Source organism: Parus major, chromosome 4, assembly GCF_001522545.3.
Source record: "Parus major isolate Abel chromosome 4, Parus_major1.1, whole genome shotgun sequence".
In the NCBI taxonomy this organism is placed as follows: Eukaryota; Metazoa; Chordata; class Aves; order Passeriformes; family Paridae; genus Parus; species Parus major.
In genome coordinates, this window is record NC_031771.1 from 10,303,234 (window position 1) to 10,320,952 (window position 17,719).

At 38.6% G+C, this 17,719-nt stretch overlaps 1 protein-coding gene across 8 annotated transcripts in view; it reads left to right on the forward strand.

Moving 5' to 3' along the window:
* The window catches only part of WDFY3 (WD repeat and FYVE domain containing 3), a 156,118-nt gene that overhangs the window by 58,920 nt on the left and 79,479 nt on the right, over positions 1-17,719 (forward strand). For all 8 annotated transcript variants that reach the window (XM_015624781.3, XM_033513386.1, XM_033513388.1 and 5 more), the window contains 5 exons: positions 8,432-8,541; positions 9,570-9,731; positions 10,819-11,011; positions 13,408-13,594; positions 16,290-16,456. In XM_015624781.3, the coding sequence (XP_015480267.1) occupies positions 8,432-8,541; positions 9,570-9,731; positions 10,819-11,011; positions 13,408-13,594; positions 16,290-16,456 (819 nt within the window). The remainder of the gene's footprint in view (positions 1-8,431; positions 8,542-9,569; positions 9,732-10,818; positions 11,012-13,407; positions 13,595-16,289; positions 16,457-17,719) is intronic.

Consider the following 17,719-nt stretch of genomic DNA (forward strand, 5'->3'; position numbering starts at 1 on the left):
CCTTTGGACTGAGAGAGAGGAGGAGAAAGAAGTTAGAAGTTTCTTCCCTGGGTTATGGAGAAAGCTGAGTTCCACAAAATTCCATCAGACGAGAGAGAGAGGCATGAGCCGAGTTGCATGTCCTACTGGGAGAAGGATGCTGAGACCATGCATGTGAACTGCTTCATCTTGCCTGAGGTGCCTGTTGGTGGTGTGTTGTGTCACTTGGATATGTTAACATTCCAAAACTATGCATTTCAAATTATCTGCTGGCCAGGAAGCTAATAAGATGTAAAAGTACACCAAGTCCCACACTGGGACCAACAGTGCCAGTCCTAGAAAAATGTCAGTGGACTCCTCCTCTGATTATTAAATGTCAGGGTGAGATTTGGTTCTGTTGACCCCTGAATGTATCAGAATCTGATCTTGTATAGGCAGTTGCATAACTGAGGACAATGCACCAAGAGGGCAGTTTCACTGGCTTTCCTCTTAGACTTCCTTTTCTGAAGAGGAGTGCTTCCAAGAAGTATCAAGTCTTTGCCTACTAGATAATTTTAAGATCTGTGCTGTGTTCTCAGTTTGGATTTGGTGGTAAATGAGGACTGGAAAAGGCTGTGAAAATTACTGTGCAAGAAGTCAGGAGTCACAAACTGTGCCAATTACAATATATTTCCATTTTAAGTAGAGTGACTAACAGTGAAGCAGTGAAACATTCCAGATGGCTAAACAGATATCATAGACAAAACCTGTTCTTTATGGGTAAACAGCCGCAAAATGTCTTTTCTTTGAGTATTAGGGGGAAATAAATGTCCAACAGCCATGCTGGCAGAACAGAGGTGTTGGCTTGACCTTTTTTCCTGGGGAACATCTGTTATGCCTGCTAGTCAATTGGATTCTGCTGGGAATAACCATTTTTGTGTGTTTATTACTTCAGCCGTAGCTCTGTTTGTTGCTCCAAGACAATCCTATCCTTAAAACCTCACAAGTCAGAGGTAGATTTTTGTTGATGGTGGTGGTTTGGGGTTTTTTTTGTGTTTTCTGGCACACTTAGAACCGTGACCACAATGACTAAAAAGACACTTTAGTGCTCTTCTAAGCTTCATTGTAATGAATACCAATATTTCTGTTAAAACAGAAAGCAGTCATTTTTCCTCTGTTATCAGGATTGCTGTTACTCTGCTCAGTAAACTCTTTTTAGACCTCAAAAAAGCCTGATGTGTCCATGTTCTGCAATTGCATTGTGACTCTTGGTGGGACCAGTGACTTGCAGTTTCCTCTCCAGAAATAACCAATTAACAAGATGTTAAAATTCAGTTTCTAGACTTCTGTGTTAAAATGATTAGCGCTAGATACACACTTCCTGCGATCCTGATTTTAAAAAATATAAATTATTGGCTTTTTAGAATATGTTTTATGTTAGAGACATCATACTGTGTCTGTGGATTGTGAGGACTTTTGCATATTTTTTTTTAAAACTTCCATTCTTTTTGTGTCTCAGAGAAAAAGATGTAACAGATCTTAATAGTTGTTGACAGGTAATTGTATCTCCTAGCATGTTTTTAAAAGTAAAAATATTCAGTAACAACATGCAGGAAATGTGTCTCACAATACATAAGGGCAACTTCCTGATGGTGTGAAGTGCTCCATGTAAGCCAACAAAACAGCTAAGCCTGTGTTAGAGACAAGCTTTCCATACAATCGAAAGTCAGCTTTTGGTAGTTAATGACAGGGAAGAAATTTTGGAAGAACTTGATTTCTATAAGTGTGTTGGCAGTATTTTGCTGTGCGGAATGTGGCATGGTTAAATCTTGCCTTCAGTATGTTGGTTGTTGTTTTGTTGGGTTTTTTTTTCCTTTGCTTTGTATTTTATTTTTTTCCTAATCCATCTGATAATGGAACACAGGGCAATTATTTTCATCAGGCCTTTCAATATTTATGCTAATAGCTATGTGAGTAATGCCTGCCATGGTGGAGGCATATCTCAGTTATTCTTGGCAGACTATAGTAGTTTTCTCAGAACAGTGTTTTGTAATTCAGTAGTAACTGTGCCAGCACCCTGTCTTAAGTGGTCTCTGAACATTGCCATTGTAGTTGTGTGTTCAGCTACAATTTCAGCTGCCTTATTTCTCTGGTAGGGATAGTAAGAAAAATGAAGAAGTTAAATCTGAGTTAAATTACCTTGCAGGTTTCAGTCTTTGCTGTACAACAGTGATGAATTTCAGGTGACAGCAGTAACTGTTTGTGAGGATTAGTGAATAGTTTCCCTTGCCATGGAGTAACTAGTCTGTTTAGAAGATGGTGGGGTCAGGGGTGAGATAGCTTTATATGCTTGAGATTTTCAGCTGCCCCATTTGCCAAAAATAAGTCAAATTTTGTGTCTGAATTGATCAAAAAGTTGTGGTAGTACTATGTAAAACACATGTTCAAACATCTGTTTCTAGTGTAGTCTCAGTTCTGAAATTAACCTTTCTTTGGGGAGCAAGTGCATCTGGCTCGGAGTTGAAAACAACTTCTGAAAAAAGGGGCAGAGACAGCTGAAACTTGGTAGAATCGATGTGGCTACTAATGGCTACTGTGGCTGGAGAGGAAGCAACACTTTCATTTAATGAATTTTTCTAAAGACATACTCTGGATGCAGTTGGTGGTTCTGTGATTATGCAGATAATCCAACAGCACATCTTTAAAGTTGCTGGGGAAGGAATTGGAGAATATTCTGAGTTGGAAGGGTGCCACAAGGATCATGGAGTCCAGCTCTTAAGTCAGTGGCCCCTACATGAACTGAACCCACAACCTTGGTGTTATTAGCACAAGGCTCTGACCAACACCTCTCTTTTAGTCTAAACAGCTTCTCATCGTTCATCAGTTGAGGGTGTGCAAACCTGCGATTTGGTACCTGGAAGCAGTTAGTCCATTTTTACTAAAATGAGTTTCTAGCTCAGTCCTTTCCATTGTCTGCATCTTGAACACAGCAAATGACATCCAGTCAGGGCCTATTATTTAATGCATTAACATTTATCCCAAGGAGATTGAGAATGATTCTGTAAGCAATGGCCAGTCCTGCTACCTGGAAGTTCATACTGTAGACAGAAGATGAATTAGTGGTTGTGAGGACTGGAGAAACTGAAGAAGGGTAGAAAACTGAATAATGAAAAAGCAAAGTGGTACATCCCAGGTCTGGAACTTTTTTGCTTCCTTTCAAAGACAGTTTCAAAAGTTTGTTTGGTTTCTTTTATAATTTTATTTGGCTAGTTAGTGTACATCACTGTTTTGTGCACCTTTTAAGTTCAGTTAAATTGTTTCTCTATTAATTTCAGTCAGTTTTTCATTTCATATTTACAGCATTTTCTGTTTGTTTTTGTTTCAGTATTTAATATTGAGTGCTAAATTTATTTTTAATGTACTGCTAGACTGTTCTGCTAATTCTTCCTACCTCCAGCACTTTCAGTTGTTATTTATACCCTCTGAATGGTGTAGTGATTTTGTCTTTTTTAAAGGTTTATTTTTTGGGGGGCATGAGGGGTGGGTTGGTTTGTTTTCAGTTTGGGGGTTTTTTTTCACCCTTCTTCTTATTTTTTAGGGAATTTTTTCTTTGGGTTTTTTTTTTAGATTTTTTAGTTTGTAGGTTTTTTTGTGGGGGGAGGGGTTCTGCCCGCAGTTTCTTTCTTTTCCTTTATATTTCACAGATCTACTCAAACTGTTTCACCACTGAAAATGCTTTTAACCTCCTCAGGCATTTTTCTAGCAGATCTGCTGAAAGACTATCATTATCTCATCTTCAAATCATTTTGGGAGATCAAGTTGATAAACATTCTTCATCATAGCAGAAAACCACATCAGTGGTTTGTATTTGGCCTCTGACAATGCCTACCTTTATTCTTCTTAAAGTTCCATTAATCTGCAAACTCTGTTTTTATTGTTTTGGGGTTTTTTTTGCAGTTTATCTCTGTCAATCAGCAGAACTAATTTTCTGTTTATCCTCAATCCATAGAAGTTAGTATAATTCGTTTAGGTGCATCTTGCATTTGGGTGAATTACAGATGATAGTTGAAGGAATCTTCTGCTACTAAGGTGCCTTTCAGGCTCTTCCTCTAATGAAACTAAAGTTTTCCTGATAGGGAGGATATTTGTCAAAAAAGTAAGTGTATTTAGGGACTGCTTTCAGACTTTTTTGGGTATGTTAACTTCTATTCTGCTGAGAAGAGACTGTTGGAAATGATTTCACGTGCTGGGATTGCACATCTTGTTTTTTTCATTGCATATGCATGTTTTTCCTGTTCTGTCTGGGACTTTGCTATACATGGTGGTTGTAGTTTGTGTTTATTGAAATTGCTCTGAAAGGGAAAAAGAAGTGTCCTGTCAGCTACTATTCATCAGGAGCCAGTTCTGGCTCATATATCTCACTGCTTTTGGTCAACTTTCTGTCTCTTACTTTTGGTGCTTTCTACCAGATCTTATGCAAGGCAAGTGTAGTGCAATACAGAGCATTTCCAAGAGATCCAAAAAGGCCTGTTCTTTCATCATCTGTGTTAGTGAGGCTAAAAGCTGGCACAGTCGAGTTGTTTTATCTTTGGATGAGTAGCTCTCCAATTCTGCCCACTGCAAAGGCATCAGCCACTTCATATCTGCCACATGTGATGACAGCCCAACTCTGCTCCTGGTGATGGAAGGCAGACTTCGTGCCATCATGTTTTTATTTGGGTTGATACTTTGTCACAGTATTGTCACAGTACAGCTGGCCTGGACTGGACAAAGTGAATCTGACCATAACACAGATCCAATTCAGCTAGTTCAAGCCTGAACATGTCCCTGGATAAATTACAGAGGACCCTTGGCCAGCCCCATCCAAGCTGAGAAGAAAGCACAATGGCCAGGAAGCTGGGCAGGGAGGAAGATCTCAGCCAGTGGCTGTCTCGCCCGGGAGATTTGAACTGGGTATTTAAGTGAGTTCTAAATAATGAATGAGGCTGTTTTGTCTCATGAGCACTGGAGCACGAGTTGTGAATTTTTGTCTCACCATCCACAACCGTTGTGTTGCGGATACTTCTCTCTTGCTATCTAGGTATTTGGAATTATTTGTACTCTGTAACTTTAGGTACCTGACTGTGTCTTGAGGTATTTCCCAAAAGAAGTAGCAAAGACTTCTAGAAGGCTCCGTTAGAGAAGGGATCCTTGACTTCAGTTTCGCCTTCACCACCCCCTGACACACCCATCCATACCTTTTATTGCACCTCCCCTCCCATCCTTGGCATATGCACAGATATTTTTTCACTAATATTCCCCTCCAGAATAAGCTATCCAGAAGTCTGATGATGGTATTATATGCTGTTTATGGTTCTAGACGATCTTATTAAAAGCTTCTTGTACTGAATTTGCCCTTAGTGCTATTGCTATAGGAAGCAACACTGTTTGCAGTGCTTGGAGCACTGATTTTTGCTACACATCTGAATGAGTCTAATCCCACTGATTGCTACCTGTTGATTTTCTGAAGTCCAGTATGTAATGCACCTCTTACACATGAAACAGATTTTGTTGTTTGATTCTACCAAGCCTCTATCCCATATATACTGAATCCATGCTGGAAAATCTGATTCCAGGTTAACCATGTAACCACACAATCATGGTCATACTCATGTGTACATGCTTGCACAGTTGTCACAATAGGTATATTGACGTATTATTTTATAGGTTTTTCTCTTTGCCTTTTTACTGGTTTTACTAGTTAGCATATCTTGCTCCTGAATTGGCTATCTTCTGCAGCAGAAGTTGAAGGGCTAAGGCCGTCAGAGTCGGGCACATAGAGGATGTTATATTAAATGATGACTAGGGCACTTCAAAAACAGGGAAAAGGTACAAAGAATAAATTAAGTCTAATGCTGATGATAGAAGGTAATCTTAAATGATAGTGCTATCAAATTTGCTCAGAGCAGATGAGAAGAGAACGTCTTCCAGCACTTAAAATGCTGTCTGTGTTTTAGGTAGTGCTTAATGAAGAGTGACAGTTTTAAAACTGCTATTTATAGTGTTCAACTGCTATGCCAGGATGCCAGCAGCATGGCAACTTTTTCAGAAGCATGGACTTAACCTCTGAGTCTCACTTTCAAAGATGACTGAATGAGCCCTTGTTCCACAGGTGGCTTTGGAGACTGTGCCCAAAGGAGTCTGTGCACACCCAGTTTGCCCAGCTCTGTCTGTGGTGGGATTGAAAGAGAACAGGCCTACAAAATCACACCTCATGTTGGGCTGGTGGAGCACTGTCCTTGTAGCAGCAGTGCATGGCTTTACACATGCGTAGCTCTCAGAACTGAAGAAAAATGGCTTTTGTCAGGAATTCTGGCATTTTGCCAATGCCTTTAGTGTAGGAAGTGCAACTATGTCATGGCTGTTGTGCTTTCTAAGTTGGCCTGTTCATATTCCAAACCACCTCATCAGTGCTTTGTGCTGATAGTTTCAGGTCAGCATGCTGGGAAGTTCCTACTTGTCCTTGTTTGTGTGAGTTTTATAAATTGCCTTAACTTTCACCTTGGTATTTCAAGCTTTATCTCAGTCTCATGGAGGGAAGTGGTAGTGTCCTTACCTTAAGAAAAAGCCAGTGGTTTGTACAAAAGTCTGTTATGGGAAAAAGTCTGCCAGGCAAAAATCTGAGAGAGGAGCTGTTACACGAATGAACCAAACCTGCACAGCTTTGAGTTAAGAAAATTAGGTAATTAAGATTTTAACTGAAATAGGGGCAACTTAAAAAAATTTAAAGTAAAAGAAACATATGAAAATTTAAGGTAGGAGCAATATAGGTAGTTAATGATTACTAGATGTAGTTAGTTAAAAGCAAGGCTACATACCTCTTGCTTGTAAAAAAAAAAAAAATAAAGTAGTAGTAGATTGCCAAAATGAAATTAATAGCCCAAGGATATATATCATTCTGCTTGTCTTCAGCTGTATTTCTAGAAGGAGACAAGAAGGATGGACTGTTGTGTAAGAGAAAAGAATCGTGTCCATACCTGCAAGCAAGGGATCTGAACTGTGTCCAAGAGAGCCAGGAGAGCTGCCAACAGGACACAGTTGAAAAGTTCAAGCCTGAGGAAAAGAAAGGTTTCATTAAAAAGACCTCAGACCCATTTAAAAGAAGAACTGAGCATGCCCAGAGAGGCATGGAGCTCATTACTATATGGGAGGAGAGCAGGTGGAGTCAAACAATGAATATGTAAAGATGTATTGTGTAATCCTATGCATATGTAATACTTGGGGGAATAAGTAGAGAATAAGGGGCAGTGGGGAACATGCACATCTTTGGGAGAGGACTATGGGGTGCTGGCCAGCCATAATAAAGTGTACCACTTTCTAACTTCAAGTAGTTAGAGAGTCCTTTGTCTGTATCTTTATTGCTTCAGCTTACAGTGCAATGCTTCAGAAAATTTTCTTCTCAATGCAGTTGATCCTGCAAGTTTGAGAAGTACTTTGCCATATGAAATGTGCCACCTTTCAAATAAATTCCTTCCCAGGTATGTGCTGGGGAATTTTAACAGCAGATGAAGCAAACAAGCCAATATTGAAATCAGATTTTTCTTCAGTTGCAGATTTATTCCTCCATTAGTAATTCCTTTGTAATTTCTTTTTTATGTGATATTATTCACCTTCCTTTTCTTTCCTAGTTGATGCTAGAAATGCAGGAGAGGATTGATACACAGTTATTAATGAAAAATGCTTTTAGATGTCTCTTATAGGTAATGGACACACATCACAACTGGCATTATAGACTTCTTACATAAGTGTGTATTCAGGCAGCAGTGAAATAGGGTTGCCTTTTCTCTTGATCTATTTATTGAGGCTGATAACTTGTTTGCTAGGCTGAGTATTTGTCTTTGGCTCAATCCAGAAGTGGCTCTTGATCATAAGAATTATCCATAAGCTATTACAGTTTTCATTCTCAAAAAATGTAGGATGGGGATGTGGTAATTGCTGATCATAGTCTTAATGTTACTTTTTTAGCTGGTTTTTATTCCTTTTGTCTTTCAGCACCTCTTCTTCCCTGCAATACCCATTATCCTCCATACTGTTGTTTCAGTGCAGTGCTTTTTTTTCATAAATTTCAGCTATTTCTACGAAGGCCACTAATTGATGATGACTTCATATCTTTGGAAAAAGTATATTGTGTTTGATAAGGCAGAACTACTCAAACAAAAGTTGCTGCAGGTTACTGGAATCTGTCTGCTGGTCAAAGGATGATGCATGACCAAAGAATGTACTTTTTGCAGCCTTGCCAGTGTCAAAGCCAAGTGTGTGTTTAAGACTGGAATATGTGTCTGGAAAGCATAGGCCCAAGCCTAGTTTTTTTTCAAGTGGTGCTGTAAAGGTGAATTTATGCTCAGTGCTTGAGGCTGCTGAGAGGATAAGTTGCCTTCTGCAGACTAGCAGACTGAATTCTTACTGCTTTTTTTCTTTTTACTGCCTCTTACAGAGGCTGCAAGTCGTGCCATAGTCCAGTTCCTGGAGGTCAATCAAAGTGAAGAAGCAAGTAGAGGTTGGATGCTGCTCACCACAATCAATTTACTAGCTTCATCAGGACAGGTTAGTCTGAAACAGCAAAGTTAAAAATAAATTATGGGGGTGGAAGAGACAAAAACAATAATAAAGTGTACTGCATGAACACTCACTAAAAGATGTGACTATATTCTGCTTTTCTGTGTTAAGATCCTCTTTCTCTTATACTGCCACAGGACTTCTGCTTTAGCTCCTTGTGGTTTCAGTTGCCTGAAAAAAAAAAGTAGTTTTGAGATTTTAATTTGTAATGTTCTTTTGAATAATGCATGCAACTTTTATTGCTGCCCACAGGCTTCTCTTGCATACTGCTGCTTAGTGCCCCATGAGATACATTGCACATGCAGCACCTAAATAGGCCTTGAACTTTGCACAACTCACTGGAGGAGGGCCACAGCAGTTGCAAAAAGCAAGGCCAGCAGCAGTGATGAGTGGGTGGTAGTGAATCTTTCTGCCTCTGCTTCTGGTGCTGCCCTCCATCAGAGAGCTGTCTCTGGGCAGCTGTGTGGTTTGTTATTTCTGCTCTAATCTGCCTTTGAAATTTAGCACATCATCTTACCTCTGTTCTAGTATGTCACCAGCCTCCATGCCAGTTTGTCTTTTCCTCCCACTGATGCTTTCATATTTTCTTCTACCTTGCTTTCTTAAAGCTCCTTACACCTTCTTGCCAAGTGAGTGCTTATATTGAATAGTCCTCCTCCCACTCCCATTTCTCCTGCTACAAAGAATTGATAGCTGATGAGGGCTTGGCTGAAGGTCTTGTAATTAACTTGTTAACTTCTGTTGGCAGAGACTGACAGGGTTTGTTTGTCCTGTGCAATGACTTCTCTGAACTGTGGCTATGAGGTGCTGTTGTCATGTAAATAAATCATCCTATTTTTAAAATTACTGTTTGGGTAGGCACTCAGGAATAGATGGTGAATCTGTATTGCTGTGTCAACACCTCACCAAAGGTGTGAGAAAAAAAACAGCGTTTCAATCAACTGCATTATTATTATTGATGTTTTGAATATATAATATGCTGAACTGGTATTTTTTCGCTGTGTTTTCTTCCTCAGAAAACTGTGGACTGCATGACTACAATGTCAGTGCCTTCCACACTTGTTAAATGTCTATATCTGTTTTTTGACCTTCCGCACGTGCCTGAGGTAGTTGGAGGAGCACAGAACGAGCTACCTCTCGCAGAGCGTCGAGCGCTACTACAGAAAGTCTTTGTACAGGTAAGAAAGGTAAAGTAGATCAGGGAGTTTGCAGGAGGAATGCAAATACTTCATGTGAGCAAAGTCTAGAAACGTTTTACTTGAGCCAGGTTCTACTCTTCCTTGATTCTTAAAAAACTGATGGTTAAGAGAGAGGTGCATTTTCCTGCAAGTACAGTTGAGGTTAAATTTCTACTCCTCCACTAGTTTTTGTTTTTGACAAGTACCTCCTGCACAGAAGCGCATGCAGCTCTTCTGCACAGATACTTCAAAGGAGCAACATGTAGACTACTATTATGTTTTCATCTAACTGTCCTAGTACTTGTTATCTTTGGCTGTTACTGATTGAAATAGACATAGCAAAATACATAAGTATTGATAATAAAGCAGTGCTCTCAAATGAACTGACTGGAACGGGTGATGTTTTAGACTTCCCTGTCCAGTTGCAGACAGCCTCCCTCCAGTTTACTGAGATGGAGCCTGAGTTTTTCCTGCACAAGATGCAAAAGATCAGACATCCTCAAAACATGCAGAAATGGGAGTGCAACATAGTAGCTTCACCTGTATGGCTGCATTTTGTCTTGGTTTTAGTAATTACAAAGTTCAGATCCAAGTGCCAGTTATTTGGGTAGGGTCTGCAGTTTTGCTGTAGCCTTTCCTGACAAACTTAATTTGACCAAGATGTTATGGTTACTGCTCTGCCAAGAACCCATCAATAGCCTTCTTCCTGCATGAGAAAGGTATTCAGTTTCCCTTACAGAGCTTCTCCTCCAGTGCAGAATTTAGACCTGCAAATTAGGCAACTGGCAGGTTCTCCAAGAATGGAATATCATGGTATCCATGCAAATACGCTGTGTCAGCCTAAGATTTTTAAACTCTGCTTCCAGTCTTCTGGGCAAGCATTTTAAACTGAACTGGGACTTGAAAATAATCACGTGTTGAATAACCTTGTCTTATGTTCAAAGTTAAGAATACACAAAGGGAAAACAGCACATTACCTTTTTTAATGTTTCCTTAATGGAAGAATGTTTCACCTTTTACTAAGTCTATGCAAAATTAGCAATGAGAAAGGTATTAATGCTAGTTGTTTAATGACTTCCTGTTTCAGATCCTAGTAAAATTGTGCAGTTTTGTGTCCCCGGCGGAAGAACTGGCTCAGAAGGATGATCTTCAGCTTCTATTCAGTGCAATAACCTCATGGTGCCCTCCCTATAACCTGCCTTGGAGGAAGAGTGCAGGAGAAGTACTAATGACCATATCTCGTCATGGCCTTAGTGTCAATGTAGTGAAATACATCCATGGTATGTGTCTTTCTTCAATATTATTTATTGGGATTTTTTTCTGCTCTTCTTTGATAATTTTTTATTTGGGAATAGGCATGAGAATAATAGGGAAGCTTCTAGACTTTCAGTTTGGACATGTACTTATTTACGTACATGTAACATTTCTAAGCCCTTGTGTAGTGAGAGAGATGATCTTAGCTGAGCCTGTCTCATTCTCATTTCAGTTTGACCTGGGAGGATAGTTTTCTCTCATTTGGTGTAGAGTTTGTGATAAGCAAAAGGAAAGGCTTTCAGTGATTTGAGTAGCTGCCTGTATTGAAAAATATTTGCTGTGAAGATGCATTAATTCTTAACAGGCAACTGTCTTCCTCCCCTGTGGTCCAGCCCAAGGATGTTGTTTTTAGAGCCTGGCCCATGGAGGCTTTCTGTTTGGCTAAGAACCATACCTGTGCTGGATGGGTTTGGAGCCCGTTTCCCTGTTCTCTCACTGACTGGGTTGCTCACACTTCAGTCAGCCTGCATTTCTTCTGCCAGACCCTTGTCTTCCCCGCCTTGCCTTACAGATTGAAGATTTTGTGCATCCTAAAGGCCAAGTTAAAGTTATCTCATGGGCTTAATCCAGCCTGTAAGCCACCAAGTGAATGAAACATCCAGAATCATTCCAGTTTGTCTCCTGTCCATTTTTTTAAGACAAGTAGATCCTGGATGTTGCTGGCATGGAAACTGTAGTGTACAGCGACATTTCTGTAGCTGATTACAGATTTTGGTAGCTAATAAAAATAGTACTTTACTCATCATCTGTCTTTGCAAGGAGCTGGTAAAGAGGAAGGTGCCAAGCTGGTTCACAACAACTTGCAGATGAAAAGCAGTGTTGGAGAGGATATTAGCTGCTTAGAAGCAGCTTTGCATACAAATTATGCTTTTTGCATTAATTGAAAACTTTATGGGTGTTTAGGTATGTAGGACTTGAGGTAAGAAATCCGATAAAATATGTTTCTAATATTATATTTAAGGCTTTTAGACTGTAGGGCCAAATAGGAAGCATTTGTAGTTTTTAAATTGGACTGACTGTTGGAGTCAACTAACATCCTTATACGTTTTAGCAGTGTACACCTACTGGAAAAAAAGAAACCCACAATTTTGGGTTGCTCACACCCTGAGAAGCAAGTAGCTACAAGGTTCCTCAGAACCATTTTGAGGGTTTATTAAATACATCACCCTGCTCCCACATACTTTACAGAAAATTTCAGTCTGTGTTTTTTCTTGTGCTAGCAGTGTGTTTCTAATTCCAGTCAAAAAGATGTGAATGTACAGTATCACTCAAAAGTACAGAATAGTCACCAGTTGAGTGTTTTTAGACAGGCCTTATAAGATGATAGGCTTCTGGTGGGCTTTTGATGAGTGTAGAAGGTGAATGAGTATGTGTTATAAGTGTTATTAAGTGCAACAAAAAAAATAACTGGAGTTTTGACTGTCATTTGGCATATTACAGCTGCTACCATTATTGCTTCATCCATAGAGGAGTGAAATTGGCATGTGAAAATGTACTCTCTAGGCTCCTAAAAAAGTGTAATGGAGTCTTAAAAAGAAAACCAGTCAGCATTGCCTCTTGCTTTTTGATTTAAAAAGTGAACCTGACTTAAGAGATAACAACATATGTCACAAGGCTCATCTTATATTCAGGAAAAATTTAAGATATTTCATCATATGCAAAGGAGCATCCTTTCACCCTCTCATGCTCTGATTTAATCTCTGGGAAATTTTGTTATCAGTCTAGCTAGAAAGATTTGTGCTTGTGTTGTGCATGCTTCAAAGTTAAAGTAGGAATTAATTTAAGGAAACATCTTTAAAACAGAGTGCATCTTAAAATCTCACTATAGATTTGAGAAAACCTTTTGTTACTGACATAATGAACTGATGGAATGTGAGAATTATGGAGGGCAAGACAAGCTGTCTTTGATGCCAGCCAGTGAAATGCTAACCAGAGTAGGACTAAGATGACATGGTGTAAAGGTTTGTATGTAGGGTTTTAGTAACTTCAAGTCAGTGCTTTGTATAACTGTGTTTTAAAAGAAAAAAATACAGTTCAGAATTACTTACAGTTGCTATATATATCTTTTTATTCTGTTGAGTTATTTGATCAGACTTCTTAGGTAAAAATTAGTATTTATCTACACAGTTTCTTTCTTATAAGAGTAAAAGTTGTAAAAGGGAGGAAGGGGTTGGCAAAAAGTGATTAGGATTCTGATCCAGAGCCACTTGAGAATCCTTCTCTTCCTCAAGTGATATTAAGTGTTCTGTGACAAGAGATACTCGAATAAGCTACCTTATTGCTGTGTTTGTGTGTTGGTTATGCTTCTTGCTGTCATTAATGTCAGTAAAATCCTAAATTTCTCCACTGCAATTCTTTTCAGAAAAGGAATGTTTGTCCACTTGTGTCCAGAACATGCAGCAGTCTGATGACCTTTCTCCCCTAGAAATAGTTGAGATGTTTGCTGGACTTTCTTGTTTTCTCAAAGACTCCAGTGATGTATCCCAAACATTGTTGGATGATTTTAGGATATGGCAAGGATACAACTTTCTCTGTGACCTCCTTCTCAGGTAGGCAAAAGTGCTTGAAGAAATGTAGACAGATAACTGAACTTTTTTCAAAAAACTTTTCTTAATGAAGAGTAGATGAATAGGTTTAAACAAATAAGTGATTATAGATCATTATGGAATTATGATATTAGGACCAAACATTGAATTCTGTGCTTCTCTCCATTTATGATGTTTAACTTCTTGTTCTTTATTACTGGTTTATTACTAAATGTTTCTTGCTTTGTAAAGAAAGCAGTTGCTTAAAAAGAACTGGTACTAAATGTTTAGAGAGAATCCAGAACATAAAATTTTGACTGCAACTAGTGATTTTTCAGTTTGGTTGGAGTTTCTTTTGTTTTTTTCTAAGGGGATGGTTTAGTGGTGGGCTTGGCAGTGTTGGGTCTGGACTCAATGATTTTGAAGGTCTTTTCCAATCTAAGTAATTCTATAATTACATTACTGTCATGTCATGCTATCATAATGAAAAATCATGTATGTAAATGTGGTACATGCTATGAAGGATTTTTTCTTGAATTAAAAGTACTTCTAAGCTGCTAATGGATTAAAAAAAATATGGCAATGAAAATGCCTGTCCCCAAAAAATCTTGGGTGTAAAAAAGATCCATGATCTTTTTTTTCTTTCCATGAAAAAAACATCTTTAATTTTCTGACTGAGAAAGAAAAGAGTGTCTGTTGCTTTATTTGTGTAAAATCTATGGGCAGTCTCTGTTGCTTTGTTTGGATATGAAGTTCTGAAGAAGAATGCTTAGCTGTTGCTGTTGTAAAATATATATATTTTACAAATCCAGGGTACATACTGGGTAACTATAAGTGTACACCTTACAAAGTATATTTGGGTCAAAGATGCCTAAGACATTATTACTGAGAAATGTTAATGATGTTTTCTCCCTATTTTTTGTGTTCGTATGCTGAGTTTGGCACCCAGATATTTGAACTAATTTTTCCACTACATTGTATACCTCTGAGGGGGATTTTTGTTTGTTTTAAATGGATACCAGACATAGACATGGCATTTGAAATTTTTAATCGCACTTTAAATTACTCATAAATTACCTTTAGTGCCACTAAAGCTAAAGCACCTGTGAAGGAACTGTTATTTTTCTTGTTCTATAAGTGGAGTTTTGGAGTATGTTATATTCACTGATGCATTTATTTAGCACAGTGTAATTCAAATGCAGTTGTTTTCCAGAAACTTTCAGCCAGAGTTTAGGGGAACTATGAGGGGAACATGCTGTCATGTTATACATTGCAGTACAAAAGTGATTCTGTAGATTATGTGCTTTAAACAAATTCTCTCCTGAGCTTGCTCATCCTTAAATCAAAGAATGGGGGATCCCTGCCAAATGCATAGGAAGTCTAGGGATCTGCATGTCTTATTGAGAAAGGAGGACATCTGGGATCATCAGGTGACATCAGTAAAGGTTAATAGCATAGGAATGTGTTATCCTCATTTCTTCCTGAGACGGTTTGCTAGGAGAAGATAGTTCCTTTCAAAAAAGAGTGATCTTGAATAAGCCCATGTATTGGTCAGTGATGGACCACAGTAATGTATTCTCCCTGTTTTGGCTCAAACCTACCCACAGAGACTTGTTCAGCTCTGGGGCACTTTTGTGAAGATAACTGTCACGTGAAGGTATGAAAACTGGACACTGGGTCTCAAGCTGCAAAGAGGAAAGGCTTTGGAGCTGGAAAAGCAGAAGGATGTGTGAAGAAGGTGTTTCAGTAAGAAATTGCAGAAGATCTGTGAGGGCAAGAGGAGCACTTTGGTAATTTCACCTGGATGATGTGAAAGGGCAGGGCATGTGGAGGATTAGTAGAATGATAATAGGTGAGCTCAGTGCTTCTGTAGTGATTGTTTGCAGGAGGTTCTTGTTTGAAGGAGGTTCCTTCCTCAGCCAAGTCTGACTCAGAGGAAGATAGAGGATGCAGAATGAGTTGTTTATAAAGGGCTCCCACAGTCACCTGCCAGCAAGAAGCAAAACAGAGCTGGATAGAATAATGTGATCCCCAGTTTACTCCTGAGATCTACAGAGTTAGTAAATCATTAAACGTGGTTTTATTTGTGGCGAAGTAGCAGGAAAATGAGGATGGTTTTGTGATTCAGAGTTACTTTTAGGGTTTGGTCTGATGGTGTGTTCCTGTCAGTACACAGTGGTTGGAATGGGATGTTAACAGTTCCATTCTCTTGTGTTCAAAGGTGGTAAGAATTTGTAGTTCTAGTGAGGGTACTTCATCCCAAGCTTCTGTGTGCTAGGCCTTTACCAAGATACCACTTCATTAGCACAAAATACTTTCTCTCAAAGTGGCAGATGTAGTCTAGCAAGTTAATTACAGATCTATTTAATTACAGACTAGCCATGTACTTTCCCATACAGTATCTTCATGTCTGTGAGAGCATTTTTAATGTAATTTTCATGTCCCTTGGTATTTAAGCAGACTGTTGAGTTCAAGGAGAGATTTATGAAGTGAATTCCTGTGGCAAGTAACTGTTTGCTCTTGTAAGTCCAATGTTGACTGACCTAATGGTATGACATATGAACATGGAAAATACTGCATAATAATGGAAAATACTGAATACGGCAGTAAAATGCCTCTAACTGGTCTCTAAACTGATAGGATAAAACAGATCTTACTAAAGTGATTTGAGTTCAGATAAACTACTGCTGCTAACTTAATCTTATTGTATTTTCTTTAGATTAGAACAAGCAAAAGAAGCTGAATCTAAGGATGCTTTGAAGGACTTAGTGAATTTGATAACTTCCTTAACAACATACGGTGTCAATGAATTAAAGCCAGCTGGTGTTACCACAGGAGTACCTTTCCTGCTACCTGGATTTGCAGTCCCACAGCCTGCAGGCAAAGGTGAGTCTGCGTTCTTTCTCTCTCTGTTTGCTTTTTGTTGTTCTAAATGCAGACAACAAGATAAAGAACAGCTGTATATTGCACAAACCCTTTGCAGCCGAGTCTAGGTTCTTTATCTAAGATTGTGTATCAAATACTCAGTTATTTTGGTCTCAAAGATTTTATTTTCTTGTTGGTACCCTAAGAAGAAAGCTTAGGGGTTTTGGCTTTAAGAACAGGTCCAGCCTCTTCACTGCAAAGCTTAGTTTTCTACATGGAGATTTGAAGAGATTATTTTATTGGAGATATGCACTGATTTGACTTATGGTGGTTTTTAAGCTGCTCTTATTGAACTGATAAGACAGGATGATGTGCTAATCCTTCCCCCACCCCAGTTTGCTTTTGGCTTTTGTCAGCTCAGGCAAATGTAACTTGTGAGCTGAAATCTGTTATTTCATTACCAGTGTGATCAGAATGATAAAATCTGTGGTGCACTTGAAATCACAGTCAGTTACGATTTGGAGATAAGGTTGAGGAGGTCTTGGGGGAAAAAGGGTTGTATAAAAATAAACTTTCGTTTCATATCCTGTGCCTAAACTTGAAATTCGGGTTAGTCTTGTATGTAACTAAGGAATTTGGAATTTAATAGTGACAGTAGAGCTAGTTTGTTGAACATTTTATGGGATATACCACTGCACATGAAAAATTTGTTACAAGATTGCATTAACAGATTTATAGGCTAATGAATGAACATCCCAGGTTCCATGGATCGTGACTTCCTTTCTCTGGTATAGAGAGAGTTCATTGTTCTTAGGAATTGTTTTTTCTTTTGCACTAAATAGAGAAAGAAGGTGAACACTCAGAGTTTAATTTCTCCATGTTTTGATAATAATATTAATTTTTTTTTTAGGCTTATCAGCTTTTCTGATACAATATTATGAGAGAACCATGGTCTGTTGCAATCTGCAAAAGAATTTTTTAACTTTGTGGTATTTGTCAGGACATCTCTGTTCCTTTTACCTCCTTTTCATAATGTTGGCAAATTGTCTTTTTATGAAGAATATATTTTCTTAATTTACTCATTTTATCAATTACTACCATTTAAATCCTTTTCATTTTTGAACTCTGAAGAGCTGGTTAGAATTTGGTTTCTTCAGGGGTCCTCCTAATAATCAAAAATAATTTATTAATCTGCTTGATTGCCTGGAACAACTGTTGATGCTAACCTAGGATATAAATAGTTATATCTGACACTACTATGTTCCTGTCACATTTAATAAGCTC